We start from the raw sequence: 26,286 nt of genomic DNA, 5'->3' as shown, positions 1-26,286 counted from the left end.
TACAATCCCAATAAGGTGATCATCCCTTTCTTATTTCTCAGTTCAACCCAAATAACTTTCCTGGATGTATTTTCGGGAATATCCTCCCTCAGCACAGCTGTAATGCTATCCCTTATCAAAAATGCCACTCCCCCTCCTCTCCTGCCTCCCTTTCTATCCTTCCTGTAGCATTTGTATCCTGGAACATTAAGCTGCCAGTCCTGTCCATCCCTGAGCCATGTTTCTGTAATTGCTATGATATCCCAGTCCCATGTTCCTCACCATGCCCTGAGTTCATCTGCCTTCCCCCCCCTGTTAGGCCCCTTGCATTGAAATAAATGCAATTTAATTTATTAGTCCTACCTTGTCCCTGCCTGGCCTGACTGTTTGACTCACTTCTGTTCTCAACTGTATCAGTCTCAGATTAATCTCTTCCCTCACTATCTCCCTGCTCCTGCCCCCCCCAACCACCCACCTAACTAGTTTAAATCCTCCCAAGCAGCTCTAGCAAATTTCCCTGCCAGTATATTAGTCCCCTTCCAATTTAGGTGCAATCCGTCTTCTTTAGTTTTGCTGATATTGAGGGAGGGATTGTTATCTTTGCACCATTACACCAAACACTCTACATGTAATGCATTAACTGTACCCAATTACTGCTGCTGAGGCACAGGTAAAAGTATGAGCAGCAGAACAGGAATGCAGAGACCTTCAGGAGGAGCTCTTTCAGCTTCTTGAGTCTGTTTGCAGCGTTCAGTTAGGTCAGGCCAAAGTTGGTGTGGAGGTAACATGGTGACAGTTATCTGAGCCCTCTCTCAGTTTATTCTCCTGTGGGATGTGGGTGTTGGAAATAAATTTCTGGATTAGTGGTGCTGGAAGAGCACAGCAGTTCAGGCAGCATCCAAAGTGCAGCGAAATTGATGTTTCGGACAAAAGCCCGTCATCAGGAATAAAGGCATTGAGCCTGAAGCGTGGAGAGATAAACTAGAGGAGGGTCGGGGTGGGGAAAAAGTAGTATAGAGTACAATGGGTGAGTGGGGGAGGAGATGAAGGTGATAGGTCAGGGAGGAGAGGGTGGAGTGGACAGGTGGAAAAGGAGACAGGCAGGTAGGGCAAGTCCGGACAAGTCATGGGGACAGTGCTGAGCTGGAAGTTAGGAACTAGGATGAGGTGGGGAAGGTGAAATGAGAAAACTGTTGAAGTCCACATTGATGCCCTGGGGTTGAAGTGTTCCAAGGTGGAAGATGAGGCGTTCTTCCTCCAGGCGTCTGGTGGTGAGGGAGCGGCGGTGAAGGAGGCCCAGAACCTCCATGTCCTAGGCAGAGTGGGAGGGGGAGTTGAAATGTTGGGCCACGGGGCGGTTTGGTTGATTGGTGCGGGTGTCCCGGAGATGTTCCCTAAAGCGCTATGCTAGGAGGCGCCCAGTCTTCCCAATGTAGAGGAGATTGCATCGGGAGCAACGGATACAATAAATGATATTAGTGGATGTGCAGGTAAAACTTTGATGGATGTGGAAGGCTCCTTTAGGACCTTGGATAGAGGTGAAGGAGGAGGTGTGGGCACAGGTTTTGTACTTTCTACGGTGGCAGGGGCAAGTGCCAGGATGGGAGGGTGGGTTGTAGGGGGGCGTGGACCTGACCAGGTAGTCACGGAGGGAACTGTCTTTGTGGAAGGCGGAAAGGGGTGGGGAGGGAAATATATCCCTGGTGGTGGGGTCTTTTAGGAGGTGGCGGAAATGTCGGTGGATTATTTAGTTTATGCGAAGGTTTGTAGGGTGGAAGGTGAGCACCGGGGCGTTCTGTCCTTGTTACGGTTGGAGGGGTGGGGTCTGAGGGCGGGCGTGCGGGGTGTGGACGAAATGCATTGGAGGGCATCTTTAACCACAAGGGAAGGGAAATTGCGGTCTCTAAAGAAGGAGGCCATCTGGTTTGTTCTGTGGTGGAACTGGTCCTCCTAGGGGCAGATACGGTGGAGGCGGAGGAATTGGGAATACAGGATGGCATTTTTGCAAGAGGTAGGGTGGGAAGAGGTGTATTCCAGGTAGCTGTGGGAGTCGGTGGGTTTGTAAAAAATGTCAGTGTCAAGTCGGTCGTCATTAATGGAGATGGAGAGGTCCAGGAAGGGGAGGGAGGTGTCAGAGATGATCCAGGTAAATTTAAGGTCAGGGTGGAACGTGTTGGTGAAGTTGATGAATTGCTCAACCTCCTCGCGGGAGCACAAGGTGGCGCCAATGCAGTCATCAATGTAGCGGAGGAAGAGCTGGGGAGTGATGCCGGTGTAATTACGGAAGATCAACTGTTCTACGTAGCCAACAAAGAGACAGGCATAGCTGGGGCCCATACGTGTGCCCATGGCTACCCCTTTGGTCTGGAGGAAGTGGGAGAATTCGAAGGAGAAATTGTTAAGGGTGAGGACCAGTTCGGCCAAACGAATGAGAGTGTCGGTGGAAGGGTACTGTTGGGGATGTCTGGAGAGGAAAAAACGGAGGGCTTGGAGGCCCTGGTCATGGTGGGTGGAGGTATAAAGGGATTGGATATCCATGGTGATAAAGTTAACAATTCTGCCCCAATGCATCTGACCTGAGTTGCTTGCTCATACACTTCAGAGAGCAGTTAAGAGTCAGCCATCTTGTTGCCTGCATGGATTAAATTGTAGACTGGATGGGAGAAGGATGGCACGTATCCCTCTTCAAAGGGTATTAGTGAGCCAGATGGGTTTCCATGTCAGCCAGTGAGAGTTATCATGGTCACCAGTAACAATACTAACATCCAGATTTAGGAACTGAATTTAAACTCCATCAGCTGCCCAGGTGGGACTTGAACCTGCGATCCCAGGAGTATTTGTTTACTAGTTCAGTGACCACACTGTCATTCTTAATGATTACTTCACAAGGAGAGTATGAGAGTCAAGCTTTAGGGCCAAGAATGAAGATTTGTGAGAATGATCTTACAGATGGTTAACAAAATACAGAAGCTAAACTTGAAAAATGCTTCCTAATAAATTCTCCCGGATGGGCAAGGAGGCTGTAAAATAACCTAGTAAAAGACAAATTTCGCACTGAGTTCTTCTTTACACAGAGAGGTGAATAGGTTCTGATGTTAGCTTTGGTTTACAGTCGCATTTTATTCCTCTGAGTCAGAGGATTGTAGATCCCAGCCCAGCCCAACTCCAGGACCTAAGTCCCTATGGGCTCAGCTGAGAGCCTGCAGATACACTGAGGGAGTGCTGCATGTTCGGAGGTGTGGTTTTCAGATGTTTGTTAAATTCAGGTTCTGCCTGTTCTCTCAGTGGGATACGATGATTTCTTGCACATAATTTAAAGATGATCAGGAGTCATCATAGAGTCCTGCCCAATATCTTTCACTTAATCAAATTCACAAAAGGTAGTTTATTCATTATTCATTCCATCGTGGTCAGTAGGATTTTGCACCATGCAAATTTTCTGTCATTTTGCCACTACACTGACTACACTTCAAAGATATTTACTTTAGTGCAGAGTGTGTTGAATCATGAAAGGTGCTGTATCAATGTGGATTCTAACATCACACCCTCTCCATCACCATGACAACAGATGTCCACTTTCCATAACCCTGACTTGTTTCCATCCCTACCTCAGATCAGCTGCTGTGAAAACTCTCATCCATTCTCTGATTCAATGTCAATTCTAACCTCTCATCCTCTATAACCTTGATGCCTTTTCGAATGCTTCAATTGAACCTGCCTCCACCATACTTTCAGGCAGTCAATTATGGACTCAAACTATTCACTATTTGAAAAGATCTTTTTCTCACCTTTTTGTTTGAAAATTACTTCAAGTCTGCCCTTCACATTCTTGATCTCATTATGTACAGGAACAGGCTCTCCCATTGACTCCAACTGGTCCTCTTACAATTTTGAAAATTTCAAACAGATTTCCTCTTAGCCTTCTTCTCCAATCATCTTTATAACTGGAGGTTCTCATCTCTGGAACCATTCTTGTAAATCTGTCGGCACTGTCTCTCCAAGGCATTCACATCCTTCCTGTAAAGTGGCATGTGGAACTGTGCACAATGCTTCAGCTGAGCTCTAATATGAGTCATATACAAGTTCAGCTCTTGTGCTCTGTGCCCCTGTTAATAAAGTTCAGGATATTAAGTGCTTTATCAACTGCTGTCTCCGTCAGTTCTTCAATGATCTGTGCACATATACACAGATCCTTTTGATCCTATAATCCCTTAACATGTTTATTGTCTATTTTGCATTGACCATCCATGTTCTTCCTACCAAAAAGCATCATCTCAAAATTCTCTGCCATCTGGACCCCATCTGCCATTATCCACTCACCCCACTAGGCTGTCTATGTCTTACACTGTCCTCCTCACTGATCACAATGATTCCAAGTTTTCTAACTTTGTAAAACTTGATAAAGATTTCCTACGCACCAAGATCTTGATTGTTAATATACAGCAGAACACCATGATCCATCCTGCCTCATCTGTTCACACTGACCCACACTAGGCCCTGAAAGCTAAGATCCAGAGACATTATTGAGGTAAGCACGTTGCTGAGTTTTACCATTTTCTCAAAGCTGGGGCACATTCAAACCAGGGAGATTGAAATGCTGTACTGAATTTAGTGCTCAACTAGTTAAGCTATTCAATAAAGCTACAAATAACCAATGAGTGACAGTTTGAAGCTTGAAAGCTTAATAAATTAAACAAAATAAATTAGCGATGGCAGGGAGGCAATGCGTGGTAGCTGAAGTATGTGGGGAATGGTGGAAACCTGCCTGATCCACAGCAACTACCTCTGTAATAAATGTGTCTGCTGCTTCAGGAACTTCAGCTTAGAACTGATGGGTTGGAATCTGAGATGCTAAGATACCTCAGCGAGGAGCAATCTTACCTGGGATACTTGTTCCAGAAAGGAACTTTGTTCAGAGGTGAACATTTTCAGAGTTGACCCTAAGTCAGGGTCATTTCGAATACAGTGTGCAGTTCGGTCAGGATTTAAGGTAGGATGTAAATGCATTGGGGTAGTTCAAAAGAGATTTACTAGATTGATATATGCAATGTCTTACGAGGACAGTTTGGGCAGGCTAGGCTTGTTTCCACTGGAGTTGATTGAAGCGTACAAAATCCTGAATGGTCTGGATACAGCAAAGATGTTGCTCCTTTGGGGTTAATCCAGAATAAAGGGCACATTTGAAAATTAGGGGATCACTCTCCTCACAAGGCAGTGAAAGCTGGGTCATTGAATATTTTTAAGATGGAGGTCAGCAGATTCTTATTAGGAACGGCAATCAGAGATTACCGGGGATGATAGGAACGGGGAATTTGGGACACAAACAGATTAGCTACAAATCTGATCGAAGAGTGGCGCAGGTTCGAGACCGGGTCTTCTTGTGTTGTGTGTCAGTAGGAGGCTGTGACCCCACAGCAATGTGGTTGGCCTATCCTCCCTCTGGAATGGTGACCCAAGCTATTTATCCAAAGTTAATTTGGGAAAGGAGACAAATATTGGCCTTGCTAGTGATCCGTACATCACTGTGAGGAATACTAACGCTATCTCATTACCACTACACCACCAGGGCACAATTTGTATTTGGCTTAGAGCAGAGAATCTTAAAGCCACAACTCTGTGCCTACATCCCACAAGGTGCTGTCGTTCAGATAGATTGTTAAACTGCAGCCCTATCTACCTGCCCAGGGAGTGCTGAACGTTTCCGTAATGTTGTCTTGTTTAACATTAATCACTTCAAACCAGTTACTGTCACTGCTGTTTGTGGAATCTCACCGTGCCTTCCTACAAATAAGTACACTTCCTAAGGTTTAAAGTTTGTGGGGGAAGAAGTCTTTGCTTTCCTTGTTATTGAGTTACAACAGAAAGTTTCAGCAACTGTTAAATATCTACAGAACTGTTTTTAAATATCCTTTGATCCTAACTGAAAACAGTTAAGTGTCTCTTTTTTTCCCTCTGATAATGATCCTGTGAAACATCTGGGATTATCGTTTATAGTCACTGTCTAAATGCAAGTAATTGTTGTTTGTCCTGGAGATAGCAGGAGGAATGAACTGGAGACTGTCAGATCCTGCCAAGGGAGCTGTGCAGGGTGGATGAGTTGATATGGTCTGGATGACCTTTCTTGTGCATTATTATCTCATGATATAAAATGTCGCAACTTCCTGCTTGCCTTTGGCCATCTATTCAAGCTGCTGTTCTCTCTAATGTTTAACTAGCTGTGGGATCATTCAGTCATTAATGCACTGCAAATATATCTTGTTCTAGCCATTGATGCATTGACCATGAACTTCCTTATTAAAACAGACAGTGAGTAAAGCAACACACAAAGCTCCCTTATTCACTTTGATACAGCACAACTTGCAAGTCTTTCATTCCGAATTGAATGCATGTTTAGTTCTCTTTTTGAACTAATGCTTATTCTATCCTTGATACACATTTATAACTCTTTGTACATTTACTGAATAATCAATGCTTCGTGGGACTGTAAATTCCCTTCCAAGTTATTGGGATTGTCAAGGTGCTCTAGTAAAATAAGTTGAGTGACCAATACCAGTTGTAACTACCCAGATACTGTTGCAGCTCATGCCCAATTGCAGTACAATTTGGGTACCATCAGGCTTGGGCAGTCAAGTGGCAAGAAACATTCGAACCAGCTCAAGTCCCCACTACACCATCACCAACAAGCCAAGAGTGATGGTATAATGGGATTCTCGGTGGACCAGTAGTATGGTGATACAGATAAATTTTCTGGAATTACAGCTGATTGTCTGGTTCACTGATGAGGAAGGAAATCTGCTGTCTTGACTCACTCTGGTCTAAATGTGACTCCAGACTCACTGCAATTTGACCGAACAAGCCACTAGGCCCAATCTAATTCCTAAAGTGTTTTATGAAAGGGAATGAAACTGGACAGATCAATGCTTTGTGGGACTGTAAATTCTCTCCCAAATTATTGGGATGTTAAGGGTGCTATAGTAAAATAAGTTGAATGACCAATACCAGTTGTAACTACCCAGATACTGTTGCAGCTCATGTCCAAATGCAAAACAATTTGGATACCGTCAGGCTTGGACAGCCAAGTGGTAAGAAACATTCGAACCATCTCAAGTGCCAGCAAATGATCATCTCCAACAAGCTGAGAGGTGATGGTGTAGTGGCATTCGCAGTGGTCCAGTAATTTGGTGATACAGATACTTTTTCTAGCATCTAACATCGCTCTAGGCACCAGACACAACATCAACAACCTCATACTGTCAATCCTCCATATCAACATCTAGGGCCAGTGCCATCACTGGGAGAAATACCATACAGATTCGTCAAGCAATAGCCTGATATAATCATACTCCACAGAATCATACCTTCCTGACAATACAACCACCATCCTGCAGTATGTCCTGTTCCACCAGCAGGACAAATCCAGCAGAGGTGGCAGAACATTGATATTTATTCTGGAGGAAGATATCCCCCAGATGTCTCATGGCATTAATTCAAACAGGGCAAGTACAGGGAGAACTAGCCCTATGGATATAGAACTGGCTCAAAGGTAGAAGACAGAGGGTGGCGGTGGAGGGTTGTTTTTCAGACTGGAGGGCTGTGACCAGTGGAGTGCCACAAGGATTGGTGCTGGGCCCTCTACTTTTTGTCATTTACATACATGATTTGGATGCCAGCATAAGAGGTACAGTTAGTAAGTTTGCAGATGACACCAAAATTGAAGGTGTAGTGGACAAGGAAGAGGGTTACTTCAGGTTACAACAGGATCTGGACCAGATGGGCCAATGGGCTGAGAAGTGGCAGTTGGAGTTTAATTCAGATAAATGCGAGGTGCTGCATTTTGGGAAAGCAAATCTTAGCAGGACTTATACACTTAATGGTAAGATTCTAGGCAGTGTTGCTGAACAAAGAGACCTTGGAGTGAAGGTTCATAGCTCCTTGAAAGTGGAGTCACAGGTAGATAGGATAGTAAAGAAGGCGTTTGGTATGCTTTCCTTTACTGGTCAGAGTATCGAGTACAGGAGTTGGGAGGCCATGTTGCGGCTGTACAGGACATTGGTTAGACACTGTTGGAATATTGCATGCAATTCTGGTCTCCTTCCTATTGGAAAGATGTTGTGAAACTTGAAAGGGTTCAGAAAAGATTTACAAAGATGTTGCCAGGGTTGGAGAATGTGAGCTACTGGAAGAGGCTGAACAGGCTGGGGCTGTTTTCCCTGGAACGTTGGAGGCTATGGGGTGACTTATAGAGGTTTACAAAATTATGCGGGGCATGGTTAGGATAAATAAAAAAGTCTTTTCCCTGGGGTTGGGGAGTCCAGAACTTGAGGGCATAGGTTTAGGGTGAGAGGGGAAAGATATAAAAGAGACCTAAGGGACAACCTTTTCACGCAGAGGGTGGTACATATATGGAATGAGCTGCCAGAGAATGTTGTGGAGGCTGGTACAATTGCAACATTTAAGAGGCATTTGTATGTGAATATGAATAGGAAGGGTTTGGAGGGATATGGGCCAGGCACTGGCAGGTGGAACTAGATTGGGTTGGGATATCTGGTTGGCATGGACGGGTTGGACCGAAGGATCTGTTTCCATGCTGTACACCTCTATGACTCTATGACTAAGTACACTTCCTGGCAATTATTATACACCACCCCTCGGCTGATGAGTTGCTACAGCTCTGAGGGTGCCAAGAGTGCAGAATGTACTCTGGCTGGGGCTTCAATGTCCGGAGCTGGTCAGGTCCACAAAAGGACACAGCTGCTCACTTGTGGCAGTTGGTGAGGGAACCGATAAGAGGGAAAAACATACCTGACCTCATCCTCACCTGTAAATGTCTCTATCCATGACAGTATCAGTAAGAATGACCACCGCACAGTCCTTGTGGAAGCCCCACTTTCATATTGAAAATACCTTACATTGTGTGTACTCAAACAATCTGCAACATCATGGCCTGGCATATCCCCCATTCCACAAATACCATCAAACCAAGGGGTCAACTCTAGTTTAATGAAGGGTGCAGGAGGACATACCAGGAGCAGCAGCAGGCATACCTGGAAATGAGGTGTCAACCTGGTGAAGCTAACAAACAGGACTACTTACATGCCAAATGGCATAAACAGCAAGTGATAGACAGAGCTAAGTGATTTCACAACCAACCGATCAGATCTAAGCTCAGCAGTCCTGTCACATTCATGAATGACTGAAGAACTGACTGGAGGCTCCATAAAACGCCATCGCCAATAATGAGGAGCCCAGCACATTTGCAACAATTTTTATCTAGAATTGCCAAGTAGGGGAGCTATTGCAGCTCCCTCCATTGATCACTAACATCACAGATACCAGTCTTTAGCCAGTTTGATTCACTCCATATAACCTCAAGAAATGGCTGAAGGTGCTGGATAATGCAAGGGCTATGGGCCTTGACAACATTCCGGCAATAGTACTGAAGACTTGTGCTTCAGAGCTTGCCACTCTGCTAGACAAGATGTTCTAGTAGTGATTCAGCACTGGGATCTACTCGACAATGTGGAATATTGTCCAGATATGTCCCATACACAACACAAAACAGAACAAATTCAATTCAGCTAATTACCGCTCCATGTCTACTCTCCATCATCAGTAAAGTGATGGAAGGGGTCATCAACAGCGCTATCAAGCAGCACCTGGTCAGTAACAACCTGCTCAGTGATGCCCAGTTTGGGTTTCACCAGGATCACTCAGCTCCTGACCTCATTACAGCCTTGACTCAAACATGGATAAAAGAGCTGAATTCCAGAGGTGAGGTGAGAGTGACAGTCCTTGACATCAAGGCCACATTTGACCGAGTATGTATCAAGAAGCCCTGACAAAACTGGAAACATTTGACTGAGTGTGGCCTCAAGCGGCTCTAGCAAAACTGGAATCAATGGGCATCAGTGGACAAACTCTCCACTGGTTGGAATCATTTTTTATTTCAGAGGAAGATGGCTGTCATTGTTGGAGGTCAGTCATCTCAGTTCTTCAGGATAATGTCCTGGGCCCAACAATTGTTAGATGCTTCATCGATTGTCTTCCTTCCATCATTAGGTCAAAATTGGGGATGTTCACTGATGATTGGACAATGTTCAGCAAAATTTGGGACTCTTCAGATACTGAACCAGTCCATGTCTAAATGCAGCAAGACTTGGACAATATTCAGATTTGGGCTGACAACTGGCAAGTAATATTTACATCACTCAAGTGTCAGAGGATGAAAATCTCCAAAAAGAGAGAGAGTCTAGTCATCCCCGCCCTTTGACATGCAATCGCATTGTCATCACTGAAAGACTTCGGGGGTTACCTTTGACCAGAAACTGATGAAGGGCTCTTGCCTGAAACACCGATTCTCCTGCTCCTCAAATGCTGCTTGACCTGCTGTGCTTTTCCAGCACCACACTCTTAACTCTGATCTCCAGTATCTGCCGTCTTCGCTTTCTCCCAGAAACTGAAATGGACTAGCCATACAAATAACATGGCTATAACAGTAGTCAGGGGAATCTTGTAGCAAATAACTCACCTCCTGACTCCTGATGTCCATCTACCGTCTAAAAGGCACAAGTGAAGACTATGATGGAATACTCCCTACTTGCCTCAATGGATGCAACTCTAACAGCATTCGAGAAGTTTGACACCATCCAGAACAAACCAGATCACTTGATTGGCACTACATCCACCAACACTCACTCTGTCCACCACTGATGCTCTGTAATAAGTGTGAACCATCCACAAAATGTACTGTAGGAATTCAAGGCACGTTTCAAAACCACAGCCACTACCATGGACAAGAACAAGGACAAGGGCAGCAGACGCATAGAAACGCTATTACCTGCAAGGCCTCCTCCAAGCCACACATCACCCTGACTTGGAAATATATCTGTGTTCCTTCACTCACATTGGGTCAAAATTCTGGAACTCCAGATGGCAAATAACTCACCTCCTGACTCCTGAAGTCCGTCCACCATCTACAAGGCCTAACAGTATGCACTACCAAGTAGGGACAGCAGCAGTTTAAAAAGGCTGCTCACCACCACCATTTCAAAGGCAATTAGCGATGGACAGTAAACGCTGGACAACCAGTGACAGCTACATCCCAATAATTATTTTTTTCTTTTCAATTGTTGCTTTTTATGGGGCCCAGAACTTGCGGTGTTATTATTCTGTGGCTGGATCACAATATGATTGAATTTGACATTGTTTGAGAGATGAGGGACAAGATGCAATGCTAATATTTTAAACTTAAATAAAAACAATTATGAAGGCTTGAAAGTAGAGCTAGCTAAAATAAGTGAATGAATTAGCTTACAGGATTAGTCAACAATGATACAGTGACAGATATTTAAAGGGATTCTTCAGAATATACAAAAGAGATACATTCCAATGAGAAAGAAAATATTCTAAAGGAGGAGCTAATATCATGGGTAACAGAGAAAGGTTAAAGATTGTTAGAACCCCTACAAGGTCCATGGGAAACAACAATTAATTTCCTCGTGAAGCTGGTTGACTATGAGTTCATGTGGTAATGAGCACCAGACTGGAACTCATCACCTAAGCCCTTTAGAAAACAGACTCGGAGATGGGTCTGCAGAACTGTCTATCCCAGGCTGGTGCTAGCCTATGGGTGTAGTGGCTCTATTTTGGTGTCAACAAGAAACAATGTTCCTTTCCAGTTGGATTTCCTGAGTTATTACAGAAATAATATCAAAATTAAAGGAAAGGTGAACCATTCTGCAAAGTTGAGCAGCAAGTCAGAAGATTGGATAGCACACAAAAAAAAACACCGATTAACTAAAGTATTAATAAGGAGGGGAAAATTCAAATACGAGAGAAAGACAGCTAGAAATATAAACATGGATAGTAAGAGTTTCTATAAACTTTTAAGAAAGAATGGGGTTAGTAAAGTGAACACTGGTCTTACAGAAAGTGAGCTTGTGGAATCACAATGGAAAACAACAAAAAAAACACAAAATAGAAAGCTCAGCAGGTTCAGCTGTTCTGAGGAACGGTCACTGAACCTGAAATGTTAACTCTGATTTCTCTTCACATATACTGCCAGACCTGCCGAACCTTTCCAGCAACTTCTGTTTCTGTTTCTGATTTCCAGCATTTGCACTTCTTTCGGTTTAATACAGACATAAGGAGGAGCAGATGAATTGAATATGTGTTTGGCATCGGTCTTCACTGTGGACAATACAAGGAACATTTCAAAAATAGCTACAAACCAGGAAATGGAAGGGAGAAACTCAAGGAAGTTACAATCACCAGAGAAGCGGAACTAAGCAAATTGTTGGAGCTACAGGTTGACAAATGACTGAGTTCTGATGTACTTCATTCTAAAGTTCATAGGATCTAAAAAGAGGCTAATGTGATAGTTGTTGTATTGGTTTGATTCTTTAAAATTCCCTAGAATTGGGGAATGTTCTATAAGAAGGGCAATCAGTGAATTTATCTGAAACCAAAAGAGAAAACGCTGGAAACTCTCAGCAGGTCTAGCAGCATCTGTAAAAAGAGAAAAGAGCTGACGTTTCGAGTCTAACTGACCCTTTGTCAAAGCTGAATCCAGTGAATTTATCTGTTTAATTCAAAAAAGGAAGAAGACCGAAAGCAGGATATTACACGCCAGTTAGCTTAACATCTGAAATGGGAAAGGTTATTAACCTGCTGTTAGACCTATAACTGGGGACTAAGGAAAAGTCAAGGATAACACAGCACACAGTTTTGTGAAAAGGCTGTATGTTTATATTATATTTATTTATTTCTGGATGTAACATATGATGCTGAGCTGATGGATGTACTGTATTGGATTTCCAGAAGGGATTTGATAAGATGCCACATCACAGGCTATTGCAGGAAATAAAAAGAAGCAATGTATTCCTGTGGCTAGCCCGTAGCAAACAGAGAGTAGTCACATATGGATCAATTTCTGATTGGCAACTCACAATGAGTAGTGTGCCATAGGGTTTAATGCTGGGACGCCATCTTTTTTATAGATTTTATAAATGTCTTTGGTGGTGGAACCAAAGAAGTGGTTGTTAAGTTAGCTGATGACACAATGATAGGGAAGAAAACAAGTTGTGAAGACGACATAAGGAAGTTACAAAGTGGTAGAGATAGGTAAAGGGAATGGGAAAAGATCTAGCAAATGACGTTGGAAAATGTGAAACTGTGCATTTTGGCAGAACCAATTTAAGAAAAGAGCATACTATCTTAAAGGAGAGAGACTACAGAGTGCTGAGATGCAGAGGGTGTGTCCTAGTGCATAAGTCTCAAAGAGTAGTATGCAGGGGCAGCAAGTATTTAAGAAAACTAATAGAATGTTATTATTCAATATGAGAAGAACTTTATTCCACATTAGGGAAGTTATGTTTCATTTATACAGGCCATTGGTGTGAACACATCTAGAGTACTGCGCACAGTATTGGTCATCTTATTTAAGGAAGGATTTAAATACATCGGAAGCAGTTCAGAAAAGGTTTACAAGATGAAGACCTGGAATGGGCAAGTTATCTTATGAGGAAAGGTTCAGCAGGTTAGACTTATATTGACTCCTGTGTAGAAGGGTAAGAGGTGATTTTATTGAAACATATGAAATCCTAAGGTATCTTGGTAGAGTAGATTTGGAACGGATGATTCTGCTGATTGGGAAATCTAGAATTCGGAGTTGATGTTTAAAAAAAAGTATTTAAAAATGGAAGATATAGACTGTAGGGAAATAGATGGTGACATCTTACAAAATGTCCATATTACAGAGGGGGAAGTGCTGGATGTCTTGAAACACAGAAAAGTGAATAAATCCCCAGGGCCTGATCAGATGTACCCTAGAACTCTGTGGGAAGCTAGAGAAGTGATTGCTGGGCCTCTTGCTGAGATATTTGTATCAACAATAGTCACAGGTGAGGTGCCGAAAGACTGGAGGTTGGCTAACGTGGTGCCACTGTTTAAGAAGGGTGGTAAGGACAAGTCAGGGAACTATAAACCAGTGAGCCTGACATGAGTGGTGGGCAAGTTGTTGGAGAGAATTCTGAGGGACAGGATGTACATGTATTTGGAAAGGCAAGGACTGATTCGGGATAGAGAACATGGCTTTGTGCATGGGAAATCATGTCTTACAAACTTGATTGAGTTTTTTGAGGAAGTAACAAAGAGAATTGATGAGGGCAGAGCAGTAGATGTGATCTATATGGACTTCAGTAAGGCGTTCAACAAGGTTCCCCATGGGAGACTGATTAGCAAGGTTAGATCTCATGGAATACAAGGAGAACTAGCCATTTGGATACAGAACTGGCTCAAAGGTAGAAGACAGAGGGTGGTGGTGGAGGGTTGTTTTTCAGACTGGAGGCCTGTGACCAGTGGAGTGCCACAAGGATCGGTGCTGGGTCCTCTACTTTTTGTCATTTACATAAATGATTTGGATGCGAGCATAAGAAATACAGTTAGCAAGTTTGCAGATGACACCAAAATTGGAGGTGTAGTGGACAGCAAAGAGGGTTATCTCAGATTACAACAGAATCTGGATTAGATGGGCCAATGGGCTGGGAAGTTACAGATGGAGTTTAATTCAGATAAATGCGAGGTGCTGAATTTTGGGAAAGTAAATCTTAGCAGGACTTACACACTTAATGGTAAGGTCCTAGGGAGTGTTGCTGAACAAAGAGACCTTGGAGTGCAGGCATTTGGTATGCTTTCCTTTATTGATCAGAGTATTGAATACAGGAGTTGGGAGTTCATGTTGCAGCTGTACAGGTTAGGCCATTGTTGGAATATTGCATGCAATTCTGGTCTCCTTCCTATCAAAAAGATTGTGAAACTTGAAAGGGTTCAGAAAAGATTTACAAGGATGTTGCCAGGGTTGGAGGATTTGAGTTATAGGGAGAGGCTGAACAGGCTGTTTTCCCTGGAGCATCGGAAGCTGAGGTTTACAAAATTATGAGGGGAATGGATAGGATAAATAGGCAAAGTCTTTTCCCTAGGGTCGGGGAGTCCAGAACTAGAGGGCATAGGTTTAGGGTGAGGGGGGAAAGATATAAAAGAGACCTAAGGGGCAATTTTTTCACTCAGAGGGTGGTACATGTACGCAATGAGCTGCCAGAGGATATGGTGGAGGCTGGTACAATTGCAACATTTAAGAGGAATTTGGATGGGTATATGAATAGGAAGGGTTTGGAGGGATATGGGCCGGGTGCTGGCAGGTGGGGCTAGATTGGGTTGGGATATCTGGTCAGTGTGGACAAGTTGGACTGAAGGGTTTGTTTCCAAGCTGTACATCTCTACGATTCTATGACTCTTGAAGAAGGGTTACACTCGAAACATTGACTTTTCCACCTCCTGATGCTGCCTGGCTTGCTGTGATCTTCCAGCCTTCTGCCTGTCTAGTTTAAAAATAATGAACAGAGATGAGAACTTTTTCCTCATAGAAGGTGGGTGTCGTTTTGGACTATCTTCGTCAAAAGACTGTGGATGCAAAGGTTTCAAAGATTCTTGAGGGATAGATTCTTGGCAAAGAAGGTGATAAGGTTGGTGGGAATGTGGATCAGACCAATCTCATTGGATAGTAGAGCAAGCTTGAGGGGCCAAGTGGCCTACTCTTGTTTCTAGTTTGGATGTCTTCATCAGTCAACAGTGATCAGTGAAAGCACAAGGAAGTACTTCAAATCAAACAGCAAAAGAAAACACCCAGGAAATGCGAGCTCCAGTGAAAATTTACACTTTGAGAGAGTCTACCTATCTCCCTCCAAGAAGGTAAATCTGACCATCTTTACAGCTTTCTTACCCCACCTTCCTCCCACTGATTTTATTTCTCACTCCCTTCTCAGTATTTTCTGTGGTGGTGAACTCAGAGGCAGGATAGACTTCTAATTTGGTAGGATGGTAATGTCCTCAATCCCTGTGGTCTTCCCTACCCAACCTCCCACCTCCCACCTCCCACCAATAGAATTAAGTCTCAGCACGATGGCCCTCCCTGTTGCCAGTTTCAGCCTATATCCCCAGATTGGCATGTTTCCCCTAGTATGTACGTGACAGGTAATGAGCAGCTTCTCACCCCTGGAGAAGGCGGACCGTCAATCACTGCCTGGTCATTGGACAACAGATAGAGGTGTGCCCACAGTGTGCCATATCCCTGCCCTGGCTTCTGATGCTCCTCCCACTGCAATTCATTAAAGGAGATGATGGCACAATGGCAAGGTCACATGGCTGGTAACCTACAGCCCCAGGTTAACTCCTGAGGGCATGGGTTCAAATCTCACCATGGAAAATGGTGAATGTTAGAGTCAGTAAAAAGTTAGTCGAATGGTAAGTATTGTTGATTTTTTTTAAAATGCCATCTGTTTCACTAATATCCTTTAGGGAAAGAACTCTTCTCTCCTTACCTGGTCTGGTCTACACGTAACTCCAGACCCACAGCCATGTGGTTGATTCTTCGGTGGGCATGAAATGCTGGCCCAGCCAACGTTGCCTGTATTCCAAGTATTAATAAAAACAAAATGGATTCTTGGCCTGACCAGATCATTTTCATGATTTGGAGGTGCTGGTGTTGGACTGGGGTGGACAAAGTTAAAAATGACACAACACCAGGTTATAGTCAAACAAGTTTGTTTGGAGGCACTAGCAGATGAAGCAGTGCCTCCAAATAAACCTGTTAGATTATAACCTGGTGTTGTGTGATTTTAACCACATCATTTTCTGTTATCTGGGGTCCTCATGATCCTGAATCTCTGAGTTCTGCTTCCAGAAGCAGCCACAACCTCTCTCTTGGTGCTACTGAATGCAAGAGCTGCCATTCTTTGATTGTCTAGAGCTCTCACTGACCCTCTCCTTTTCCCTCCCTCCTTCCCTCCTAGGCCAGTCTTACCGCCAAGGGAAGGTCCCCACTCTGGTGACCTTGTCACTGCCTGATTGGTCTGAGCTACCCATCGTCAAGTGAGAACCCTCGTGCCTCAAGAAAATTCCACACTATATTTTGTCAACATCCACCCACCTTCCTACTGGATGGAGAATCTATTTTTTTTTCAAACTCTCAACTCACTACATTTTTATTTCTCTCTCCCTGACCCTCTCTTTTGCTTAATCTTGCAATCTCCTGGATTTTATTTCTCTCTCTCTTTCTCCTTCTCTCTCTTTCTCCGTCCCTCTATTTTTGTTCTTTATCACTGCTGGTCACTCTCTGCTTTCTTCACTCGTGTGAGCTTTTTACTCATTTGTTGTCTTTCTATCTCTCCTTCTCTCTTCTTTCTTTTCTCATAAATATGCATTAGTTATTAGCTTTTCTTTTAAAAGTCCGAGTCATCAGACAAATCCAAACGCTGTTTCCAAATTCCCAGCAAATTCTGGACAGCACTTTAATGAATACACCCAAGATGGCTGTCTCCTTCCTGGCAACCACATTACTTCAACACCTTAGCTCTCCCCATTGTCCAAATATCCCACAATACAAGCACTGACAAGTTCTAATTAACTTTGTTACATTTGCCACAGGTTGTGCCAGGGAGGGGGCGGAGGATTTGGGTGTGACCACTTCTGATGATGGCTGTTGTTGCAAATTAATTGGTAACAAATAATTAAACTGAGTAAGGTGACTCATGTTAATGGAGTGAAGCAGCTCTCCTTCAGATAAGAGGCAGTTCAGAATTTAGCTAAAACTGATGACAACGCACCAGGTCATGATTAGATTAGATTCCCTACAGTATGGAAACAGGCCCTTCAGCCCAACAAGTCCACACCGGCCCTATGAAGAGTAACCCACCCAGACCCATTCCCCTACCCTCTTTTCACCCCTCACTAATGCACCTAACACAAAGGGCAATTTAGCATGACCAATTCACCTGACCTGCACATCTTTGGACTGTGGGAGGAAACTAGAGCACCCGGAGGAAACGCACACAAACACGGACAGAATATGCAAATTCCACACAGGAAGTCGCCCAAGACGGGAATCAAACCTGGCACTGTGAGCCACCATGCCAACCACTGAGCCCCAGGTAGTGTAACTGCGGTGGATTCAGGTGGCCAATCTTTATAAAGGTCTTGATCCAGCCAATCTTGCATCCACTTGTGATCTCCATCTTTTAGGATGGAGGAAAAAGTCTTTGAGATGGCGCTGAGGAGATGTACCACAATAGTGCCAGGGATGAGAGATTTTAGCTGCAGGGTTAGGTTAGAGAAGCTGGGGGTTATATTCCTCAGAGTGAAGGAAGTTGAGAGGAGTTTTAATGGAGATCCCTGTGATTATGATGGTCTTAAGGTAGACATAGATAAGCTGCTCCCAGCGTGACTAAAGGTCACAGATTGAATGAAAGTGTTGGCAAGAGATGCCAAGCAATGGGGGATGGTGTGAGGAATAACTTTTTAAAGCAGTGCGAAGGAATGGTCTGGAACTCATTGCCTATGAGGGCCGAGGTGCTGGTGTTGGACTAGGGTGGACAAAGATAAAAATCACACAACACTAGGTTATAGTCCAACAGGTTTATTTGGAAGTACTAACTTTCGGAGCGCTGCTCCTTCAGATAGCTACGAGGGTGCTGGAAGAGGAGACGATCAATGATTTTGAAAGAATGAGCACTTGAGGGAAAGAAAAGCTGCAGGATAATAGAAATCGAGTGAGGGTGTGGGACTGGATTGCTCCTCAAGGCATCAATACGCCAAATTACCTTCTTCTGTGTCATAAATGACTCTTGATTAACTCTGGGGGTAACATCACATGACCACCAGCCTCCAAATACCCCATGCCCATACTCTTCCGCCATTGGGTGCCAAACACATCCACCTTGTCTCTCTGTGAGTTGACTTTTCATTAACAGTATGGATTATATTAATCATCAGTTCAATTGCCTTTCCCCCATGCCTAATACTTTTAAAACTTGTAAACTAAAGTATTCAAAAAAAACGAGAAAACACATTTTGTTTATTACCTCAATGATTATCGCCCCTCAGCAAGGGCCTGCTGTTTCATATTTGAAGCCTCATTGTTGGTATGGTGTAGAAAGAAGCGATTCAGCCAATCACATCAGTGCAGGCTCTCTCTCAGTGCCATTCTCCCCCCACCCCCCACCTTGTAACCCTGCACAATCCTTTTATTTTAAATATCTTTTTCAGTGAACTGTCTAGTTCCCTGTTGGATGTTTCCAAGGCAATCCTCGAGAGTTGGGTTACTGCCCCCTCAGCGCAGGCTTTAGGTTGTTAACGTGATAGAGCCAAGCTGAGGCCTACTCAGTTTGAGCCATCAACAGGCCTCACTTGCATGTATAAAGAGATCAAATAGAAACCTGTTATGAAGTGCCAGGGCAAAGAATTGGACAACCCAGTTGTGAACTTGTCCTTATGCAGCAGATACCAGGCTGATGTTTTCATAACACAAACAGTCACCACACTGACACTTTTCACAAACCAAGTCACTGCGTTCTGATTAGAGAGGGATTCACAGAAATAAACATCGGCATCAAGAAGGTGCAAGAACAAAAGCAGCGGCTTAGAATGTAAACAAGATTATCATTACAGTCATTTCAACTCGGGCCTCGACAAAAACAAGGTAGTTGTTTCATAAAAAAAAACAAATTTTAGAACAGTGTTTTTTAATGGCCTATACATCTCCCACAGCAGGAAATACAGTTCAAACTGCCACAAGATTTCTTATTGTGTCAACTCTCAGATCTCCTGTCAATATTTACTCCGGTGTTACTCACTGACTTATATGGTTCGATCCAAAGACCAGAAATAAAGTAATGTACAAGAGCACTGCAACCCAAACTGAGCCTTATGTCCCCACACAGTCAGACCTTTGACTCCACTGTGCCCCTGAGGCAGCTGTGAAATGTCAATCAATGTGTACCCCCACAATGAATGGGCTCTGTTTGGGTAACATTTGGCAAATTGGTCAAGTTCAGTTTAGGAAACCTGGTCAGCATGAACAAGTTGAACCGGGGGTCTGTTCCTATGCTGTAGGACTCTAGACTCTCGTGTCAGAGTCAGAACACCGAGGGTTCGATCCTGGTCCAGATATTTTGAACTGAATTGAATGATTTATTGTCACTTGTAATTGACAAACAAATACAGGGAAAAATATACCACGTCAGTGCGCTCCGCATTTTGACTTAGTGAAGATTTGAAGGTCTCAGACTGAAATTAAGATATAAGCCTTAAACATAAGTAAAAACAGAGTTCATCTTCTTCCTTTCTTGTGCTCTGCTCGATATCGAGGGAAGGGGATGTGTCTCCACGATGGTCCCCGAGCCCACCAACACCCCAACATCATTGTCCATTCCAGGCGGATTACTTTGGGATAAAGTGGGGAAAAGGGGCAGGAAGAGAGGGGAAAAGTGACGATCAGCTTTGCTGAGGAGTTGGTTTTAAAAAGCCTCTTATGTGAGGGAGGGAATTCCAGAGTCTGAGACCTAGGCAAGGCCTTCAAGCAGCACAAAAAGGAGCCAGGAGTGAGGAGGAGTCGAGGCCACAGGATTAAATACAGAGTGGAAAAATACTTACACGCTGCTTGCAGGCTGGTGTTTGCTTAAACTGATGACGAACCCCTCAAGGTGGCAGTGGGAGAGAGTGGCATAGTGGTTATGCCACTGGTCTCTAGTGGCTTGGGCTCGAAACCCACCAAAGTCTAATAAATGTGAAAGTGGTATCAAAATCATCCTTATATGAAAGTGGAAAATGATAGAATGACTTTGGTCCCAAAAGACAGCTTGAACACAAGACCAGTGCTGTAACATGTTATTTGGGATTCTATGGGGTGGGCCATTAGTGACTCCTCTCAGCACTGTTGCTAATTTATTGTATTATACTTTAAATCTATAGATATGTTTGAATTATGCATCCACTGAAATGTTGAGATTCAGGTTTAGTCAGGCCTGTTTATAGATTCTTTGCAGAATCTCATAGGGCATGCTAGCCAGTCTACTGTTTCCCCGTGACTCAGCAGGTTTGCTGACGTATCACAGGCAAGAAAGAGAGAGAGAGAGAGAGAGAGATTACAGCTGTCACACTTTCATTGCCTTTATTATCTAACCATGTCAGCAATAGCAGCTACATCCTTCAATAATGTGGAATGACACAACGCAGAAGGATATCATTCATGTCATGATCAACTTGCCAGCGGTTAGAAAGAGCAATCCAATTAGTCGCACTCCCTTGCTCTTTCTCCATCACCATGAAAACTTTTTCTCTTTAAATATTTATCCAATTCCCTTTCTGAAAGTTGTTATTGAATTTGCTTCCAATCCCTTAAGTCAACGCATTCCTGATCCCAATACGTAGGTCGCCACTCAAATATAGTCTCCATCTCTGCTCCATTTCGCTGCCTTGGGTTGTTGTTAGATGAAAATGTGTTGCTGGTTAAAGCACAGCAGGTTAGGCAGCATCCAAGGAACAGGAAATTCGATGTTTTGGGCATAAGCCCTTCATTAGGAATGGCTTATGAATTCCTGATGAAGGGCTTATGCCCGAAACGTCGAATTTCCTGTTCCTTGGATGCTGCCTAACCTGCTGTGCTTTAACCAGCAACACATTTTCAGCTGCGATCTCCAGCATCTGCAGACCTCATTTTTTACCCTTGTTGTTAGATGATCCAAGCACAGATTGGAAGATGATGCTTTATATTTTCCAGTTTGTTTATATCCTCACTGTTACAACTTGCTGAGCGGAAAAAAATTGCCACTTTTTTTCCGGTTTCTTTGCCTTAAGGTTTATGTTAACAGGTACTTTGTGTTGCAGACGTTTCGTCCCCTGTCTAGGTGACATCCTCAGTGCTTGGGAGCCTCCTGTGAAGCGCTTTTGTGATCTTTCCTTCGGTATTTGTAGTGGTTTGAATCTGCCGCTTCTGGATGTCAGTTCCAGCTGTCCGTTGCAGTGGCCGGTATATTGGGTCCAGGTCGATGTGCTTATTGATTGAATCTGTGGATGAGTGCCATACCTCTAGGAATTCCCTGGCTGTTCTCTGTAGAACAGCCAGGGAATTCCTAGAGGCATGGCACTTATCCACAGATTAAGCACATCGACCTGGACCCAATATACCGACCACTGCAACGGACAGCTGGAACTGACAACCGGAAGCGGCAGATTCAAACCACTACAAATGCCGAAGGAAAGATCACAGAAGCGCTTCACAGGAGGCTCCCAAGCACTGAGGATGTCACCTAGACAGGGGACGAAACGTCTGCAACAAAAATTCCCAGCTCGGCGAACAGAACACAACAACGAGCACCCGAGCCACAAATCTTCTCACAAACTTTGAATTTATGTTAACAATATGACACCGCTGCATTAAATGAGCCGCAGAAAGTCTGTGACTCTGATCGAATTGTTGACCCTTTTAATGCTTCTGAACGTAAAGGTTTGTACACTGCTATCAATTTTGCTTTGTTCTCAGGAGTACAGTCCCTGACCTATTGTCCCCCTGACATGGTTACCATGACAATATGTGCACATCCTGTTTCCGCAGGCCTCATCTTCCCTGTCACTGTACAATCACCAATAGATCCAAATGTACCAACCCAAAGCAAGCATTTTGAATCTATCTCCCCTCCACTGAAGTGCAGCTCACTGTGATTGGCCTCTATAAGTTCAGTCCAGTTTATTTTTAGAATATTTCTGAGGTACATCTGATTTCATCATCACGCAGCCTTCCACAGTCTCTTCCCCAGTAGTTTTCTGCCTCCCTTTCTGATGACACTGGCTTATGTTGGGGTACAGATCTGTGGTGACAGGTGCCTCCTCTACCTCATTTCTTCATCAGTGTCGATGGGTTTTCCAACTTATGGGCACATTGTAGCCAAACTCTGCCTTCATCCTTTAAAAGACCTGCATTCATACAGCACCTTCTGCCAACCTTAAGCCACCTAAAGCATCTTAAGGCCAAATCATTGCTTTATTTGAAGTCACTACAGTGATGTCAGGAATGCAGCTGCCAGGGTGTGCTCTTTTAGCCAATGATCAGATAATCTAGTTTCAGTTTAGAGGGACAAAGATTGACCAGGAAACCAGAGATAACTTTCCAGCTCTTCTCCAACAGTGTCATTGGGATCATTGGTATTCATTTGCAAGCACAGGCAGGATTCAGTTCAGTGTCTGAAAGACAGCACTTCAACAGAGCAGCACCCTTTCTCCTGCACTACATTCAAATCTAAAGGAGTGACATTCAGACACTTATGTGTGTACACTACCAGCTGAGACTTCCTCCCTCAGCCGACTCCAATTCTTTCTCCATCCTCACTATATTCAGGAAGAGGACTTCGCATAGAATCCCTTCAGTGTGGAAAACAGGCCCTTCGGCCCAACAAGTCCACACCAATCCTCCGGAGAGTAACCCATCCAGACCCATTCCCCTACATTTCCCCTGACTAATGCACCTAGCCTACACAGTATGGGCAATTTAGCATGACCAATCCACCCTAACCTGCACATCTTTGGACTGTGGGAGGAAACCCACGCAGACACAGGGAGAATATGCAAACTCCACACAGACAGTCGCCCGAGGCTGGAATTGAACCCAGGTCCCTGGCACTGTGAGGCAGCAGTGTTAACCACTGAGCCACCTGCCTAGCTTTACCGACCACAACCATTGGGTACTGAACTCAACCATAACATCCTTCCTATTACCATAGTGATAATCAGTTAACTTGGCACAGGCTTATATTCCAACACATAGCCTTCAGGTTCCCTGTGACTGAACCTACTCTGAGGCCTGGGTGAAGAAAAGAGACTGACAGTATCTGTGAGTGTCAACCCAGATCAAGCAACTAAATGGATTATTTTTTGCTTCAGTACATTCCAAGTGGCAGGGATTACATCAAAGGGTCATTGCTCACAAGATCTGAAGTGATTCATTAAACTTGTTTTTTCATTCTCTCGTGGGTGAGGGTGCCGTTGGTCGGCCCAGTATTTATTGCCCGTCCCTAGTCGCTCTGGAGAAGGTGGTATTGAGCTGCCTTCTTGAACTGCTGCAGTCGGTGTGGTGCAGAGAGAGAGAATTCTACCATTTGAACCCAGTTACACTGAGAGATTTCCAAGTCAGGATAGTTTGGAGGGACCCTTGCAAGGGTTGGTGTTCCTGTGTGTCTGCTGCCCTTGTCCTTCTAGCTGGTACTGGTTGTGGCTTTGGGAGGTTCACTTTATCAAGTTATAGCTTTATCTTTGCCAATAACATTCAAGCATCATGTCTATAAATCTAAACCAGTTAAATGTAGGGCTCCCAGAGATGGAGCACAGTTTGCTGCAATGATCTTACTGCATGCAGTCTTTGAAAGATGGAAGACAGTGAGGTGTGCAGGGATGCAAGGATATGGGGAAAAGGCAGGAGGTTGGCACTGGGGTGATAGAATCATTGCAAGCACGATGGGCCAAATGTCCTCCCTCTGTGATGATTCTAGCTCTAAACTATGAGGCACACTGGAAGCCATTAGCTAAGATCATTGTACACCAACACAGCAAAACCTGACTGTACAACCAGCAGAGATCCTGTCGATACAGACCCTCCAAATGAACCAAGCAAGTGAACAATTTCCTCATTCCAACTCGCGGCACTTTCTAACCGACCGGAGCCAAGTTTCCAAAGCTAGCCTCGAATAGTGACAACACAAAGCGACATGGGACAGCAAACTCAGAACCAAGTGGGAGTTTCTTTTCCGTAAGAAAGCAGGCAGAAAGAGTCAGATGCTTCGAATTGAATAGGATGGCTTGCCTCTTTCCCTCACCACCCCCCCCCCCCCCCCCCCCCCCTCAGAGCACACAGATCGATGTGTGGGATTCCCTGACCCAGAGACACTGGCTACAATCAAGGCTTTGCTGCACAACACTATTCTGGGATCAATGCCATGTGTAGGAGCCAATGTTAACCCATTGCAACCCTGAATCAGCAAAAGAATGAGCCTTAGAAAGCATTTGACATTCCCACTAATGTTAGATTGGTGTGAGAGATAGAAAGGATTAACCATATACAGTCAGCAATGGTCTCTGTCTTTACATTGTTGGGATTAAACACAATTTTGATTTTAGTTTCAATGGGATGGCGTGCTTTTAAGAGATAAGGATGAAAGCAAAAGAAAAATCTAGAAATGAATTTCAGAAATCAATGTCAGTATTTAAACAGTCCTCCAAAGAAGGGTTAGTCAATCCGTTCAGTCACCGTACAAGGATTGACACACAGTTCTCGATAACACTGAAAAGGTATGACTGAATCTGTCACCAAACTGAATTACTTCTCATATGAAGTCGCTAAAGTCATTGAGAAGGGATCTCAGAACTGTGCACCTCTCTGAGGACTGAGATTTTAGTTTGGAGATGAACGCTAGCTGGGTGACTTGGAGTTGGAAGAAAACAGCGACAGAAAGTTTGCTTTCAATCCGAAAAGAGAAAGAGAGAGAGAGATGGGGTGGAGGTAGCAGGATGTGAGAGGGAGTGGGGCGTAGGAATGAGAGGAATTGGTGCTTACACTGTCCAGGTTCCCGCGATAGACACCACGCCGGTGAGCAAGGGGAGCAGCAGCCAACAGCTCATGATGGTCCCGGGCTCCACAGGCGGCACACAGCTCCCACAGCCCTCTCGATCACCCCCTCCTCAGGTACAGGCTTCGGAGGGGGAACTCACTGTCGGCAAGGAATCCTTCGGCAGCCGCGGTCTGCCACAGTTGGGACACACACACACACAGAAACGATCCACTCTTTCAAAGCAAGCACACACCCAAAAGTGCAACTAGCTCGGAGTCAGGAGGAAGTTGCATCTGTCGGCAACTCTCACTCCCTCTCTCTCTTTTTAAATGCAATATTGCTTTGCAGACACTGAGTTCCAAGGTTGTAAATCGTCCTCGCTATATCTTAAACCCCTCGCATTGCCACTGATATTCTGGCTCATACAAAACTGAGATTTTTTAAAGGGACAGTGCTGCCGGAATTAATGTCTCGACAGGGTGTTCTGTTTAAGTGGGGTACCATCATATCCATGGTCCGCACACACATACACACTCACACAACATACACACACTCACACACAACACAACACAACACAAACTCACACACAACACAACACACACTCACACACACAACACAACATACATACACACACTCAATTACATACACACCCTCACACAAACTCACACTCACTTACACACGCACATAGACACACCCTCTCACACAATCACACACTCTCACTCACACACACACTCACAAACACACTCACACTCACATTCATACACAAACATTCACACACATCACAAACTCACACAAACTCACATATACACTCAAACTTACACACACATACATTCTCACTCACACACACACACACTTCGCGCACACCCTCAAGCACTCTCAC

At 44.2% G+C, this 26,286-nt stretch overlaps 1 protein-coding gene across 1 annotated transcript in view; it reads right to left on the bottom strand.

The window, feature by feature from the left end:
* si:dkey-228d14.5 (uncharacterized protein LOC796266 homolog) overlaps positions 1-25,729 on the bottom strand; it is a 58,796-nt gene extending 33,067 nt beyond the window's left edge. The window contains exon 1 of the mRNA XM_060854158.1: positions 25,412-25,729. Coding sequence (XP_060710141.1) covers positions 25,412-25,476 — 65 coding nt within the window. The 5' untranslated portion in view covers positions 25,477-25,729. The remainder of the gene's footprint in view (positions 1-25,411) is intronic.
* Between the last annotated feature and the right edge of the window lie 557 nt (positions 25,730-26,286).

The sequence above is a fragment of the Hemiscyllium ocellatum genome, chromosome 43, assembly GCF_020745735.1.
Source record: "Hemiscyllium ocellatum isolate sHemOce1 chromosome 43, sHemOce1.pat.X.cur, whole genome shotgun sequence".
NCBI lineage: Eukaryota > Metazoa > Chordata > Chondrichthyes > Orectolobiformes > Hemiscylliidae > Hemiscyllium > Hemiscyllium ocellatum.
The sequence above is the reverse complement of the archived record's forward strand: the minus strand, read 5'-3'. Positions and strand labels throughout refer to the sequence as shown.